Here is a 16993-nt window from a genome sequence, read left to right as displayed (position 1 = left end):
AAGGGGAAATTCCATTAGATTTGGATTTAAAAATTGGGCTTTGTTTGCAAGCACTGGATATATGGTTGCCTTTAATTTGTACACTGGAAGAAGTGCTGAGAAATAAAGTTACCATCTAATAATGGGATAAAAATATACTTTGACAATTTCTTTACATCTCTAAGTTTGATGAAGCACCTCCGAGAAATAGGATTTTATGCAACTGGTACTTTACGAGCTAATCGCACAGAAAATTGTCCTCTGAAATATGTAAAAATGTTTAAAGGAGAAGACCGAGGCTACACCGATTACAGGGCGGCCGACGAAGTATTACTTGCGAAAAAAGTTGGCTGCAATAAATACACGGATTCCCTGTTTGCATTTAGGAGGCATTTAGCTCAAACTCTGCTCGTCACGCACGGAATTCCACCACATCAAGGACGAAAACCAGCTACACCATTATCCACTACACGGTTTGATTGCTTGAACTATTGGATTGTTTCAATATATTCAGAACGCCGGCTTGCAAATAAGTGTGAAGGGAAGTCGAAATACAAGTGCCTCAGATGTGAAGTAGATCTCCATCCGAAGTGTCTTATGGAGTATCATAATAAATAAATATATGTTTATATAACATTCTTGTACTTATATTTCCTTATTTTCAGTAATATTTTAAATAAATTTTGCTAGAAGCCTTAACACTTTTTTATTTCTCATGAGGTAGCTCAAGGTGCCGGAGTGCATAGCGTTCGATAAATCGGACGGGTCGTTTACAACAAATTACAGACAAATGTGTAACTTTTCTCTCACTACTTGATAAATGTGATCTCCACAACCCGTAATTTTCACTGAAACTTATTATAAGTATATGGATAAACTTTATGCACTAATGGGTTATTATGCACCTTCTGCTGACATTCGAATCGCTGAACTGTCGAATAAATAACTCCAATATTCAGTATTGCAAAATGGTCTATTTTTAGACTACTTGGAAGTAGTACAATTATACTGCGCTATCACGTACTTCACAAATGCGTGTTTAAATCAAACTGCTTAATTATTCCTCAGTTTGCCGTGCTTTTATACTCTCTGTTGCTTCGTTCGCATATTTCTCCTAAAGTCTAGACTTTTCACGAACATGGAACAGTTGCATCGCAAGCTTGGTTATTTAGCTATATGCGTGTGTATGAATGAGTAACAACTTCGTCTCTTAGCTAATGACTACATATGTGTATGTGAGATAATTTCTTTGCTTTAAGCTGCTGGTTATGTGTGTGAAATATTCTTCGTCGCCTTCTATTATATGTGTAAGTGGCTGTGTGTTGATGATGTGTTCATGTACAGAAGTGTGGCTGCTTGCTTCATTTTTTTTGTGCATTTATCTAGTAGCAGCATAGTTATGCTAACATTCGCCCCAATATATATTATAATTTCAGATGCAGTAATTGTTTGTTGTGCCATAAAAGATTCTGATATCTTATTGTACTAATTGTAAAACCTTGAATAAATGAAATAAAATATGTATAAATATCAAGGACCATACTTCCGTCAAATTGCAAAGTGATATTAACGGCTTTTGGTTTACGGCTTGCAAAATTTTCGACCATTTTCGTCAACGATGCTGTAAAGCTGCTAACTCTATCCACCAAAATTTCACAGTAGAATGAAAAAGCTCTATTGCATGACAAGTTAAAATGGGTTGACATTTTGTGGAGTAAGCAGCTTTTCCTAATATTGTTGGAGTTGGTGGTTCTAGACTATAAACACATACTTTTCTTTTACCTCCACATGTAGAAATCGTCTCGCCTTCCACCATTATCATAAAGTCGGTTTAAGCTAAGTGCAGAGCTCTTATCGCATCGTCGATGATCTCAGTTTATGCTCAAGTTATGGTATTAATGGACTGAAGTTTTTTGATCTTAATGATGTAGACCATCGGCACTTGGCAAAGTATCGGTGAAAATATCGAGGTAAAGTATCGATATTTTACTCAATACTTGGATAGAAGCATCGGGTACGCAATACTCGAAATTTTTTTGGAAAAGTATCTATGCTACTCACACAGGACTCGTATCGTTCTATCAGTACTCACGCCTTCTTTTAAGTACTTTGATTTAGCTTTTCCTAAACCTTCAGCAAAGATATCTGCCTATAAATAAGTAGCACTTTTCAATTGCATAAATAGCTCATCATGCTGGGTGTTCAAACAGCTTCTTGAAAGTCTCAAACAGCACATAAGAAAAAACAGATAAATTAAATTATCTCATCTAAAACATAATGTGACGTTAATGTTTCACAAAGTTGGACAATTTTCGTGAAGATAAATTAAGAAAGAAATCAAATACGATCAACTTGGAAAGCTTTTTGTGTCCACTTAACCTTTTTACAACAACTAAACATTTTATCAAACTTACTTAATTTGCTATACAACACATGTCTTTACTAAATTATGCAAGAAAATAAGATAAACTTACAAAACTCTCAATACATTTACAACAATGTCTCAGCACCTATTAAAACTTATATAAAAAAGGATTTTTTCATTTTTTTGTTTCACTTAAAATAATAAGCAAAATACGTGGCACGCGTACTAAACAACTCTGGCCAATATGTAAATAATTGATTTAAAACTAATGCAAGGAAACAAAGTTAAGAGTAATAGCAAAAGGAAATTAAATGATGTTGGGCGTTGGAAAAATTGCTTGCGTTGTTTCTGATGTTTTCAATCTACGCAACAAAGTTTCGGACAGATCTTGATTAAGAATATCTACCAGATGCACAGTAGGCGGCCCACAGCTAACATTAATAGAATATTACAAACAAAAGCCAACCAAGAAAAGTGTAAGAAATAAATACTTTGTATGTATGTTCAAATATTTATATTATGGGTGTAATCATTAGGCATGTAACGGATGTAGATTTACCGCAACCGAAATCAAAATCGGACGGTGCAAGTTTTCTTTACTGAAACCGTAATAGAAATCAGAGCCAGAATCGAAAGTGCGGTGGAGTACCAAAAAACTGATATCTTTTTAATTGTAAAGGATAACATTTTCAAAAAATATATATAAAACATGAATGAAATATGAATGGTTGAAGCGAAAAACGTTGCAAACTCCATTCGATACACCACCGCACATCTTGCAGATTTTCGCTGTTATTGCTCTCTTTCAATGCTCAAATATCACTATATAAATCAACGATATCAGTTACCACGGACACAAGGTAAGTTTCTATCACCTTTGCAGTGCTAAAACGATGCTAAATGGCGAATGCCTACTAATAATAAGCACTCTGATGGATTAGGCACTGCCGGATTTACATGCCTTGATATCCGGTATCGGATTGGCGCCAATGCGAAGAAACCGTGAACCATTGTTTCATTGGATGTATAGAGTTGCGAATTGGCAAAACTACAGGGGAGAGACAGTGTAAGCTCATGTGGAGGAAAGAGAGAAGAAACGGCATTGTGTGTTTGCAAGAGAACGCTGGGGTTTATGTCAAGTCTATCCCCCTCTCTGTGTTTGTTATTGTTGTAGCAATGCTTCGCCCCATCCAATAGGTGTGACCGATCACAAATTTTCATAAATTTCCTCTAACGGAAATCCAATGAAACTTACAGTTTCAACAGGGGTGGACCATAGTGAGAGGGGTGTTAAGCTAGAGCAACGTGCTTTCCCTAGGGAGAGTGCGTTCCCCTTCTGCGAGTTCAGGGTATTTTTCTTAAAGAAATTGATTCGACGGGCAATTCCTGACATAGAAGTCCGACGCCTATTTGTGGATATCACTGAGGACCTGTTTGTGATTTTTTCCTTCAAACGGCTGTGTTCTCAGGTGCCGTAATTCCTCATAATGCTTACGGAGATGACCCCTTAGTCCCCTGGGAGGTGTGGTTTCATCAATCAGATGTCTGTTGGGTTGCCCGGGTTTCTGGATATTCAACAGAAACCATTTGTTCGGAATTTTATTTCTCTCCCTAATGGGACATAAGACAACCCGTAGCGGTCCTGGGGGCAGTGTTTTGGCAGTCCCCTCTCTCTGTTATCGGGTTTGGTAGTTGCCCTGGTTAGAGAAGCTCACATGGACCGCATGAAGGTCCATTGTAATACCACATAAAATAACGGTGACGTATAACTACTTAGCAACGATACAGTTTTTAATGATACCGATCTCAACCTTGAATAGATCGTCCGGAGAGCCAAGTGAGTTGCGACCGAAATACTTTTGCCTTGCTCTGACGAAAGTAGCGCAATAAAGCATAAAGTAATTAAATGATCTCAGCTCATCATCCTTCATACAGCTGCAGCAGGATGGGGGTTTCCAGTATATTGAGACGTACCATACAAAATCCCATTGGAGAGTGTCCTTTCAAAACCCCAACTACCATTGATAGATGTGAGCCTTAGTGATCCCAATCCTTTCGCCAGGCCTATTGTCATCCACTTAGGGCCAAAAGTAACTAGCGTTCTTGCAAAATGTGGTATCCGACCAACGCTTGCTGAGCTGACTTGAGGCCCATTTATGCAGGAGCAGACCATAAGTGGCAACCTTGGAATCTCTACAGCCATCTTCACCCGAATCAATTGTCCCCTTGACAGTGTCCCGGGATATCACTATGACCAGGACCCAAGATAATGTTAATCCTAAAATAGTTCGATGCAATCGCAAGCGAGGTCAGGCACTCCGAGACCTCCCTCGATCACACTATAGTTGAAAACAAATCTTTGACGGCCGATGGACTATCCTTGTAGATGTTAAATTCCCTAATCGTAATACCACTGGATAGCATTTCATCCACGGCATCCTTAATCGCATCGGGTAATTGGAGCGATTATGAAGCCTATTCTTTACCATGAAGTCCTTGTTTGATGGAAAGCGACGAAGAACATGAACTCAGGTGGCTATCAAGGCGAACATCCCTAATAAATATATACAATCCCAATTAAAGAGCTTATATGCTAGCAAAGGAGCTCGTAGCCCTTCAAGAAAATCCTAATCAGATTTAACGAGATAAAAAATTTTACAGCCAGCCCTATCTGCAAATTATCGAAGATCTTACGATATTAGACTTAAAGTGTTAGTCTTATCAATATTCAATTCAATTCAATTCAATTTATTTAAACTTTTTAAATACACGGTTTTAGATGATATGGCTTCTTAAATAAACCTTACAACTATAGTATTATAAGTGAGTTTAAAATATATCGATTACTAAAACTTAAAGTTGATATAAGGGAAAAAATCTAGCTTAGGAGAGTTAGGATTTAGCTTAGAAAAAAACATTGGAAATTATATTTTGCATTAAAGTTAATACTACCTATAAACACTATTCATAAATATAGTACGCAGTTTAATTATATGATAAACTAAGAGTAATTTAGATTGTAAATTAGTGGATTTGTAGATATATCACAGAGGCGTTCAAATTTGTCAGTTATTTTTTCAATACGGTCCGAAACGAGACTGATTTTGTTTTGTGTGTGCAACTTTGTAGTTGAAAAATGCCACGGCAAATCAAACATAATTTTCAACAACTTATTTTGTTTAACTTGTATTTTTTCAATGTGCGTTTTGGCACATTTACCCCAGACTGGGCACCCGTATAAAATTATAGATTGAAAAATAACTTTAGCAATTGTGGCCTTATTTTCATTACTGAGCTTAGATTTTCGGTTTATTAACGGATACAGAAGTTTTAGAGCTATACTAAATTTAGTTTGATTATATTGGGTGTGATCTCTAAAGCGTAATTTTGGGTCAAGTACAATTCCAAGATATTTGATATTGGTCGACCACTGCACCTCAGTATTGCATATATTTGGTTTAGAATTGGGATAGTAACAAGAACTTCTTTTTCTTGTGAAAAAGAGGGCTTGAGATTTGTTAACGTTGACTTTAACTCTCCATTTACACAAATAGTCGATGATAATGTTTAGAGAATACTGTAGTATTTCTACAGACTTTTGACCAAACTCATGGGAATTAAAAATAGCAATGTCATCTGCATACATTGCGTAGTTACAATCAGGTAATGCTGGTATATCTGAGCAATAGATAATATAGAGGATGGGGCCAATAACTGATCCTTGAGGAACGCCAGCAGGAATTAGTTTAAGGTCACTAAACTCATTGCCAACTTGTACACAAAAATATCGATTAGTTAAAAAGCTTCTAATAGTTGCGATCAAATGCGGCGGAAAACCGTAGTTAACTAACTTATAAATTAAACCATCATGCCACATAGTATCAAAGGCCTTCTCAATATCTAAGGATACGAGGGCAGTTGATTTTTTTGCATTAAAGTTTAGTTTTATATGCTTCCATAGTCTTTTAAGTTGATGAGTAGTACTATGAAATTGTCGAAAACCAAACTGTTCGTCTGGTAGGATGTCGTTGGAAGATAGAACCTCCCAAATTTTACATTTCAAGACCTGTTCTAGTATCTTGCTGAGGCTACTTAATAGGCTGATTGGTCGATAGCTAGTAACAAGATTTTTTGGTTTACCTGCTTTGTGAATAGGAATAACGTTTGCGACTTTCCAAGTGTCAGGAAAGTATTGTATTTTAAGGCACGAATTAATTAAAAAGGTTAAATAATCGATTGTACTTTTAGAAAAGTACTTAATCATCACGTTTTTGATGTCATCAATTCCAGATGCCTTTCTTGTATGCAGCTGACCAATGATATATAATACCGTTTTAAAATCTACATAGTTAGAAGTAGGGGTATTTATGACAAGACGATCGAAGTCACTTATAGCAGAGGTGACCAAATTAGCATTGCTTTGCGTACCTAAGTTTTCCGCAATTTTGTGATACTCGCAAAAGTTATCAGAGAACAATGCCGCTTTTCTCTCATTTGTATAAATAATTTCGCTTTCAGAGACTAGTTGTGGAATTCCTACGGACTTTTTCCTTAGGACCTTTGTTAAATTCCAGAAGGGTTTAGATCCATGTTCAAGTTCACTCAATTTTTCTGACCATGAGTTATTTCTGTGATACAAAATTTCTAAGTTGACTAAACGGGTGTATCTTTTCATCATTTCAAGGTCGATTGGAACTCTGTATCGACCCCATTGACGGCGGTAATAATTTCTTGTCCTAATAAGTTGTAATATATGTGGTGGTAAGCTGACATGATGTTTTTTACATGGCACTTTGGGAACTGCCAATCTGACCGCATTTAAAATTTTGTCTGACAAAAAAGCGACATTGTTATCGATTTGGGATTTGTCGTTAATGGAATCTAGATCTAATGACACATCTCGCAGCGATTTATGTAGTACTTTAGTGTATAGCTTCCAATTTGCGTTTTTAAAATCAAATTGTATGGGAGGAGACGGGCTCGTGGAATCATTTATCTTAAACATAACCGGAAGATGATCAGAGCTTAAGCTGTTTACCGCTGTAGGTGCAGTTATGATATGGGGTATATTTGAGACCACAAGATCAAGAGTTGACGGATTTGATCTTGCAGCAGCAGGAATGTATGTGGGCTCTTGTGTGTATAAAATGGAAATAGGTAGAGTTATGCTCATTTCGTGTAGGATATTTCCCCAAGAATTTGCCCTCAAACAACCCCAGTCACGGTGTCTACTATTAAAATCGCCGCAGACAACAAATTTTGTATTCTGGTTAAACAATTTTCTCAAATCTGCTTTAAATCTGCGACCGACATCACTTGCTCTTGATCCCCCAGGAAAATACACACTAAAAAAACATACCTTTGTATTATTTGTAAATGAAATTTCTATACCAATATTTTCGATCACTGTAGTTTGTATTTTCGGTAACAAAGTACACTTAACAGATTTATGTATTATAATGGCTACGCCACCACCATCTTTTTTCCCGGTCGTTACGCAAGCAGTAATAATGGGAGTGATAAAGTTTATCATTACTTTTCAGCCAGGTTTCGGACAGTAAGCAAATGTCAATTTTGTTCCTTACAAGAAAATCAAAAAACTCGGTTATTTTATTTCGGATACTTCTACAGTTCCACGTTATAACATTTAGAGGTGAAACAACAACCATTAAACAGAATTTTTATACAGATATTTCACAGCTAACTGTGTAATAACATGAAATTGGTCCTCTTTAGATTTACATAACTTTAATTTAGAGAGTATATCTAAAGTAAGGCTAGTTATCTCTTCCTCTGTAAACAAGCCGCTTTGTGATTGCTTCTCAGATAATGTACGATGCGACCATATTGGAGGTACTGGATCTCTCTCTTTAGGTGTTGAATGTTTGTTAACGTGTGTCGTAAGCAGTGGGAACGACTGAGCATTGAAAACATGTGTATGATTTGTTTTGTGAGTGCTCCCTTTTCGATTGTTTTTGGGATTTGCTCTTTCTCTTATTTTGAGATAAGCATCACGATTTGGACAAGATACGTCAGTCGATTTATGGCTGCCATTGCAGTTTGCGCAGCGTACAATATTTGGAGTGAGACATTCAGACGTTTTATGCTTTCCAGCGCAGTTCGAACAGTTTGATTTAACATTACAGTTCTTCTCTCCGTGGCCAAACATTTGACAGTTTCGGTATTGAACTGGTTTATTCTTCAGTTTTCTCTGAAATTCCCACTTAACTATTGTACGAAAGAGAGATTTGGCTTTTGTCCGAAGCTCGTTGAGCTTAACGGAACCATTCTCGAAACTAATAACATAAATAGTATCAGTGTAATTGTTGTAAACTCTTGTGACGGCCTTTACTTCTTGACATTTAAGACCACGTGCAATGAGTTCGAATTTAATATCGTCATTTGTTCTGCAGTCGAGACCACTGAGAATTACTTTAAAGGGGCGCTTTTCTTTTTGATCATGGGAAAAAAATTGGAATTCTCCTTCTTTAAGCTTATCCCTGGTCAGGTTATATACTTCAATTGATTCGCAGATGATTTTTAGTCCCAACGAGATTTTCTTAACAACATAGTTCGTAATTATTTTTTCTTCAAGCAGTTTAAGAACTGATGCACTATTTTGAGTTAACACTTTTATTGGTGGCACGAATACTCTTTTCTTTTCAATGATGTTTTCAGCTTGTGAATCCAGTTCAATATCTTGACCTTCATCATCTATCATTTGTAGAGGAGCCCAGTAGTTATGTCTAGGTGTATCTTTCGCCATGGCTTTCCGCGTTTTCGATGAAGACCCGTGGTCTTCATCACACGAATCGACACCGCGTTTGGGAATTTTTTTACTATGTATAGGTATAGAATAAATTGTACTTTTAACTTGGTATGCACTCGCGCATACAGTTTATTTTAATGTAAGCTTATATTAAAGCGCGTTGAATTAAACGAAACGGTAGCAGAGAGCGAAACAACCTTCGTCAACGATGTCACCAGAGAGACTGATGAGTCTTATCAATAAAATGAGAGAAATATAAGCTGTTTATAGGGCACTGCCTACTGGCATCACATTCTAATGAATTCAGCTTCGTCAGTGATAGAGAAATAAATGATCAAATTCTGTAAGCTGCTTAAAGAAGGGTCAATTCAAAACAGCCTAGCGCATGCCAATCGGTAGCTTTTCACTTAGTAAAACAATTAACTAAAAATAATAAAAAAAGAAAATTACTAAACTATTCTCGATCTTTCTGATGCTTGCAAATTAAATGCTTTGACCGATCGAATTCCATTATGCATCGGAATCGGAAGTATAAATTAGGCGGAACTTCCGACGTATCAGAATTGGAATCGAAGCTATGTCACAACCTTAGTATGCATATAAGCATACAAAATTATTACAAGAGTTTTATTAAAAGAAAATGGTAAATAAATATTTCAAGCAACAAGTTCCTTTGCTGTTGACTGCAGTCAGGAAAATTAAATCTTTGTAAACACTTGTTTTATTTTCGATTTGGAAAGTTATGGATGGGAGGCGTTGCGCCTTTAGCATTTCTATGCTATTAATAAGTATATTTACATATATAAATACGCAACACTTACATTTAACACGTAACGGTAGTTGGTTGCTGACAGTTTCACCCTCATCGTTGATGGCGCTGCAAGCATAATTTCCCGCATAGTGTTTGGTGATTTTTTGTAAAACCAAACTTTGATTTGAGCGTATTACGCGCGCGGAAGTGTTGTGCTCGAGGTGAATATTCTGAAAATCAATAAAAATGAATTTAAGTTAATATAAAATTAATTATTCTCTTTACATTTGAAAATGTTGAACTAGATAGGTATATGTATGTATATATGTATGTACTTGACTTATACAGATATCTTACTTATATAACAAATGTGAAAGTTTGTTAGAATGCATGCAAGAGCATAACGCTTAAACTACTGAAGTAATTTTGCTGAAATTTTTTATTTAAGTATTTATTTTTATTTTTAGAAACTTGTCCGAGTTTCCACTAAAGAGGACATTTATAACTTGGTCACTTTTTTGAAAATTTTTAGAACTACACGATATTTGCCGATATGGTTTTGAAACGAAAGCGGTTTGACTTTGTATTGCAATCGAAATATTTTTAAGTAGGATTACCACTGGGGGGGGTGCATTGTTACCATTTAAATAAAAGCCCGTAATTGCATACCCTAACTACCCTCGAATCACTCAATATTTTAACGTTTTATAACAAATACATTTTTTCACCTTAATCACCACACGCTCGTATATCTTAATACAGCCGAGTGGAGAGCGCATATTAGCAGGAGAATCTTGAAATGATAAGAATATGATGAGTATGAGTCCCGGGGACTCATCGTTGCAAAATTTTATAAATTTTTTTTACTAAACTATGGTGTTGTTGGAATATGTCTGCTGAACGTAGGAAATGTGAAAATGTGAACCCTATGAGCATACTGCAATAAAAATAATAGCAAAATGACTCAAGGAAAATAAAAATGGCAGTGATTTTGAGGCAGTAAAATTCGATTGTTCAGGAACTACTCGAGATTGTACATCTGCGACAATTTCGAACGAAAATTATGCTGACTTCATTTCAACTGACCATGATATTGTTACAGAGTATCCAAAGAAGCAAAACTGCTTACCCTTGCTAAACTCGAAGTAAACCTTCTAACGCTTATTTTTATAAAAAATTTTGTTTGCCTTCCATTAACTTTATAATTTAATTTAGTTTTACCTAACGTTTTTAAGTTTTAACACTTTGTTTACGACCTCAAAAAAATAGCACAAAAATGAAACTTATTGTGACGAATATTAGCAACGCTAAGGGATAATATCATCTGTAAGCCAATACTAAGCAGTGACTTGTATGCAAATCAACAAATAAATCATTATGTCTACACATATGTCCATACAAGCAGCGGAGAGCAACGCACAAACACATGCATATATCTGAGATACTCCCAAAAGTAGGCAATTATTTGTGCAAGTATCATTCACATATACACGCGCATATGAGAAGCTATACACGTGCATCTGTAGTTATAATTTTATAGCTGGTAACTAAGTAAATTCTGGAAACGTCTAGAAGTATGGAACGAGGAAATCGAAGAGAATAAAGAGCGCAATCTGACCAATCAGAGAATGAGTTTGATTTAAGCACGCTATCTGTCGAGAAGTAATAGTATTGTGAAGTACTTGAATAAAGGCCAATTTGCATTATTGAATATTGTAGTTATTTATTCAACAGTTTAGTGATTCGAACGTTAGTAGAAGGTAGCAAATAAGCGGTACTGCACTAAATTCGTTAAATTATCTTACATTAACACAGATCTCAAATTCGTTTTTTCAAATGAGTCATTTGAAAGCATTTACATTAGCCTCATTCGCATCTTGCTTAACCTTCCCTGCAAGAGTCAACGGAGAGGACACAAATACTTAGCAAGTAAATGCACTGACGTAATTGATTAAACAATATTACGATAAAAAAAAGCTGTATCCGGTAGAAAGTTAGGCTTTAAAAATCTAGTGGCTAATGTTATTTATTACTCTAGTACTGCACTAAGATCATGACACGTCCTTTAACCATTACTGTTCAATGTCAAGAGAGTGTGTGGATCGATTGTGTGGATTGCATTTGCAGACCGAATGCGAAAAAGTGCACTCAAATTAGTAATTTCGGAAATGTGATTTTTATGAGGAAATGCGCCGCATATCGAATTTTTCGGCCGAAATGACGTATTTGGTGTAGTATGAATATGATATTAATCATTTTTTTAATAATCGTATGTTATTTTATTTCCTTTATATTAGGTCAGTTGAATGTTTGTCCGCATTTTCAGTACAAATCTTGCAATCGATTTTTAAGTACCTTCTCATTGAGCTACAAACGTGAAACTTCACAGATAGGTTAAGACACCGTGACAAAGGAACAAAAGGAAAAAATAAAAAAAAAATACAAAAACTTTAAGCGTTTCCTTTATATAAATGGTCAAAAATTAGAGAAAAATGTGCCCCTATGTAAAGACACATTCTTGCTGAATTTTGATTTTAAAATTTTGACATAGAAATTGTGCAAATATTTATGAGAAAGAAACATATAAAGGTGGAGCCAATTAATTGACTACTTTTCTGCCAACTTTCCAATCCAGGTAATGTGCGGTCCATTTTTATACCTTTCATGAAAATGAAATGGTATATTAATTTCGTCACGAAACCGAAAATTGTAAGTCCTTAAAGGAAAATAGATAGACCCACCATTAAGTATACCGAAATAATCAGGTTGAAGAGCTGAGTTGATTTAGCCATGTCCGTCTGTCCGTCTGTCCGTCTGTCTGTTTGTATGCAAACTAGTCCCTCAATTTTTGAGATATCTTGATAAAATTTGGTGAGCGGGTGTATTTGGGTGTCCGATTAGACATTTGTCGGAACCGACCGGATCGGACCACTATAGCATATATCCTCCATACAACCGATTTTTCAGAAAAAGAGGATTTTTGTAATATCTTACCCAATTTAACGGATTGAAGCTTCAAACTGCACCATGTACTTTCGTATATTGCACATATTTTTGCCTGAAAAAATTGATGAGATCGGTCGTATATATAGTATATATCCCCCACAACCGATTGTTCAGATAAGGAACTTTTCGTAGTTACTGCCCTATTTTAAGAGCTAGAGGCTTCAAATTTCAACGAATGCTTACGTATATAGCATATATTGTTGTCTGAAAAAATCATAAAGATCGGTGGTATATATAGTATATATATGGTGGTATATATAGTATATATATATATAGTATATATATATATATATATATTTTCGCAAATTTTAGCCCCATTTTAACAGCTAGAAGCTTCAAGTTTCACCGAATACTTACGTATATAGCATATATTGTTATCTGAAAAAATCATAGAGATCGGTTGTATATATAGAATATATCTCATACAACCAATTGTTCAGATAAGAAACTTTTCGCAATTTCTGCCCCATTTTAACAGCTATAAGCTTCAAATTTCACCAATTTCTTACGTATATAGCATATATTGTTGTCTGAAAAAATCATAGAGATCGGTTGTATATAGTGTATATATCTCATACAACCGATTGTTCAGATAAGAAACTTTTCGCAATTTCTACCCCATTTTAACAGCTATAAGCTTCAAGTCTCACCGATTGCTTACGTATATAGCATATATTGTTGTCTGAAAAAATCATAGAGATCGGTTGTATATATAGTATATATCTCATACAACCGATTGTTCAGATAAGAAACTTTTCGCAATTTCTACCCCATTTTAACAGCTATAAGCTTCAAATTTCACGGATTGCTTACGTATATAGCATATATTGTTGTCTGAAAAAATCATAGAGATCGGTTGTATATATAGTATATATCTCATACAACCGATTGTTCGGATAAGAAACTTTTCGCAATTTCTACCCCATTTTAACAGCTATAAGCTTCAAATTTCACCAAATGCTTACGTGTATAGCATATACTGATGTCTGAAAAAATCATTGAGATCGGTGGTATATATATTATATACTTCATATAAACTGTCATTTTTGCCCCTTTTTTACGGCTAGAAGCTTCAAAATTCATCAAATTTCATCAAATAGTTACGTCTACGTCATATATTTTTGAAATACGTGATTCGTAGTCATATTTTTTACATACAGACCACAAAAAACGTGAAGCTTTGCATCCTCACACAGATTACTTACCTATTTTTTATTTTATATTTATCTTAAAAATCGTTTAGATATGTTCAAATTTCACTAAATGCTTACGTGTATAGCATATATTGTTGTCTGAGAAAATCATAGATACCGGTGGTATATATAGTATATATCTCATACAACCGATTGTTCAGATAAGAAACTTTGCGCAATTTCTTCCCCATTTTAACAGCTAGACGCTTCAAATTTCACCATATCCTTACGTATATAGCATATATTATTGTCTGAAAAAATCATAGAGATCGGTGGTATATATATTATATATCCCATATAAACTCTAATTTTTGCCCCCTTTTTACGGCTACAAGCTTCAAAATTCATCAAATTTCACCAAATAGTTACGTTTACGTCATATATTGTTGAAATACGTGATTCGTAGTCACAGTTTTTACACGCAGAGCACAAAAAACCTGAAACTTTGCATCCTCACACAAAGTACCTACCTGTTTTTTATTTTATATTTATCTTAAAAATCGTTAAGGTATGTAGATCTGTTCACTATATATTTCTTATCTTATACATCCGATTATTCGGAGATTACGAACGGGATAAGATTATTGTTCAGCCCCATTCATGAAAGGTATGAAGTCTTCGGCACAGCCGAAGACAGTCCCGTTCTTACTTGTTCTATTTTTATTTCTCTCAATATTTTTACAATTTCTATGTCAAAATTAAAAAAATCAAAGTTTAATAAGAATATTTTTCGCTGAGTTTTGGCCATTTATATAAATGAAAATGCTTACAATTTTTCAATTTTGACTTAGATTCAATCTGCCAGATCACTGAAGCGTTTTTCAGGTGGCAGTAGTAGCCGTAACCAAAGCAGTAGAAACATTGAAAAAATTAACTGAAACTGCAGCAGCCTCATCATTTATATTGACAGCCAAGCAGCAAGTAAGGAAATAACCTGGCACAGCACGTCACGTTTTACCATATGGTATAAAGCGTTTTCTATGATATAGTGGTTCATCTTAAACTTCCTTTAGAATCACCATGACGTGCTACATGAAATTTAATATCTTATATGTGTTTGGAAGATATAAACAGAAATGTGACCAAGATAGCTCCAAAATTGTTCCTTTTAATATTGGTGTTAGAGACATCTTGGGTTCAAGTATGTGAGCTTTCATAAAATGTGTAGGTTAGTAGCTCGCAAAAAGGGTCTATTCTACAAAAAATTTAGCCTATTTAGGATCCTTTGGGACAAATAAAACTTGCATTTCGAGCTCAGGTCGGTAACGTTTGGACCCATGTTGAGATGATGTTATATCACATTACCATTATCACATGGAACAAAAAAATACTTGGCGAGATTTAGCTCCAACTTGCGTCGTGCTTGTTTTAATTTTCCCTACAAATTGGCGAGACGGGACCTACATGTTTTATGCCAATATCCAAACGGCTTCTGCAAGGCAGATGAGTTTTCACTCAGAGGCTTTTCATTGCAGAAATACACTCGCAGTGTATGTCAATCACTTTCGAGGGAAGACACTGATTAGAAAAAACTTTTTTTATACTCAGTTGAGCAGAGCTCATAGAGTATATTAACTTTGATTGGATAACGGTTGGTTGTACAGGTATAAAGGAATCGAGATAGATATAGACTACCATATATCAAAATTATCAGGATCAAAAAAAAATTTGATTGAGCCATGTCCGTCCGTCCGTCCGTCCGTCCGTCCGTCCGTTAGTCCGTTAACACGATAACTTGAGTAAATTTTGAGGTGTCTTGATGAAATTTGGTATGTAGGTTTATGAGCACTCATCTCAGATCTCTATTTAAAATGAACAATATCGGACTATAACCACGCCCACTTTTTCGATATCGAAAATTTCGAAAAACCGAAAAAGTGCAATAATTCATTACCAAATACGGATAAAGCGATGAAACTTGGTAAATGAGTTGAACTGATGACGCAGAATAGAAAATTAGTAAAATTTTGGACAAAGGGCGTGGCACCGCCCACTTTTAAAAGAAGGTAATTTAGAAGTTTTGCAATCCTTAATTTGGCAGTCGTTCAAGACATCATGATGAAATTTGGCAGGAACGTTACTCCTATTACTATATGTATGCTTAATAAAAATTAGCAAAATCGGAGAACGACCACGCCCACTTTTAATAAAATTTTTTTTTTAAGTCAAATTTTAACAAAAAATTTAATATCTTTACAGTATATAAGTAAATTATGTCAGCATTCAACTTCAGTAATGATGTGGTGCAACAAAATGCAAAAATAAAAGAAAATTTCAAAATGGACGTGGCTCTACCCTTTTTCATTTTATTTGTCTAGGATACTTTTAATGCCATAAGTCGAACAAAAATTTACCAATCATTGTGAAATTTGGTAGGGGCTTAAATTCTGGGACGATAACTTATTTCTGTGAATAAGGGCCAAATCGGTTGAAGCCACGCCCAGTTTTTATACACAGTCGACCGTCTGTCCTTCCGCTCGGCCGTTAACACGATAACTTGAGCAAAAATCGATATATCTTTACTAAACTCAGTTCACGTACTTATCTGAACTAACTTTGTATTGGTATAAAAAATGACCGAAATCCGACTATGACCACGCCCACTTTTTCGATATCGAAAATTACCAAAAACGAAAAAATTGCCATAATTCTATACCAAGTACTAAAAAAGGGATGAAACATGGTATTTGGATTGGTTTATTGACGCTAAATATAACTTTAGAAAAAAACTTTGTAAAATGGGTGTGACACCTACCATATTAAGTAGTATGAAATGAAATAAAAAACCAGGAATACTGTTCGTGGTATTATATATATAAATAAATTAGCGGTATCCAACAGATGATGTTCTGGGTCACCCTGGTCCACATTTTCATCGATATCTGGAAACGCCTTCACATATACAACTACCACCACTCCCTTTTAAAAGC

At 35.2% G+C, this 16993-nt stretch overlaps 1 protein-coding gene across 1 annotated transcript in view; it reads right to left on the bottom strand.

Annotated features, from left to right (window-relative positions):
- The window catches only part of side-II (sidestep II), a 290969-nt gene that overhangs the window by 73388 nt on the left and 200588 nt on the right, over window positions 1-16993 (bottom strand). Inside the window, exon 12 of the mRNA XM_067769114.1 lies at window positions 9935-10094. Within this exon, the coding sequence (XP_067625215.1) occupies window positions 9935-10094 (160 nt within the window). The remainder of the gene's footprint in view (window positions 1-9934; window positions 10095-16993) is intronic.

This window comes from Eurosta solidaginis, chromosome 2 (genome assembly GCF_040869045.1).
Source record: "Eurosta solidaginis isolate ZX-2024a chromosome 2, ASM4086904v1, whole genome shotgun sequence".
NCBI classification, from domain to species: Eukaryota; Metazoa; Arthropoda; class Insecta; order Diptera; family Tephritidae; genus Eurosta; species Eurosta solidaginis.
The sequence above is the reverse complement of the archived record's forward strand: the minus strand, read 5'-3'. Positions and strand labels throughout refer to the sequence as shown.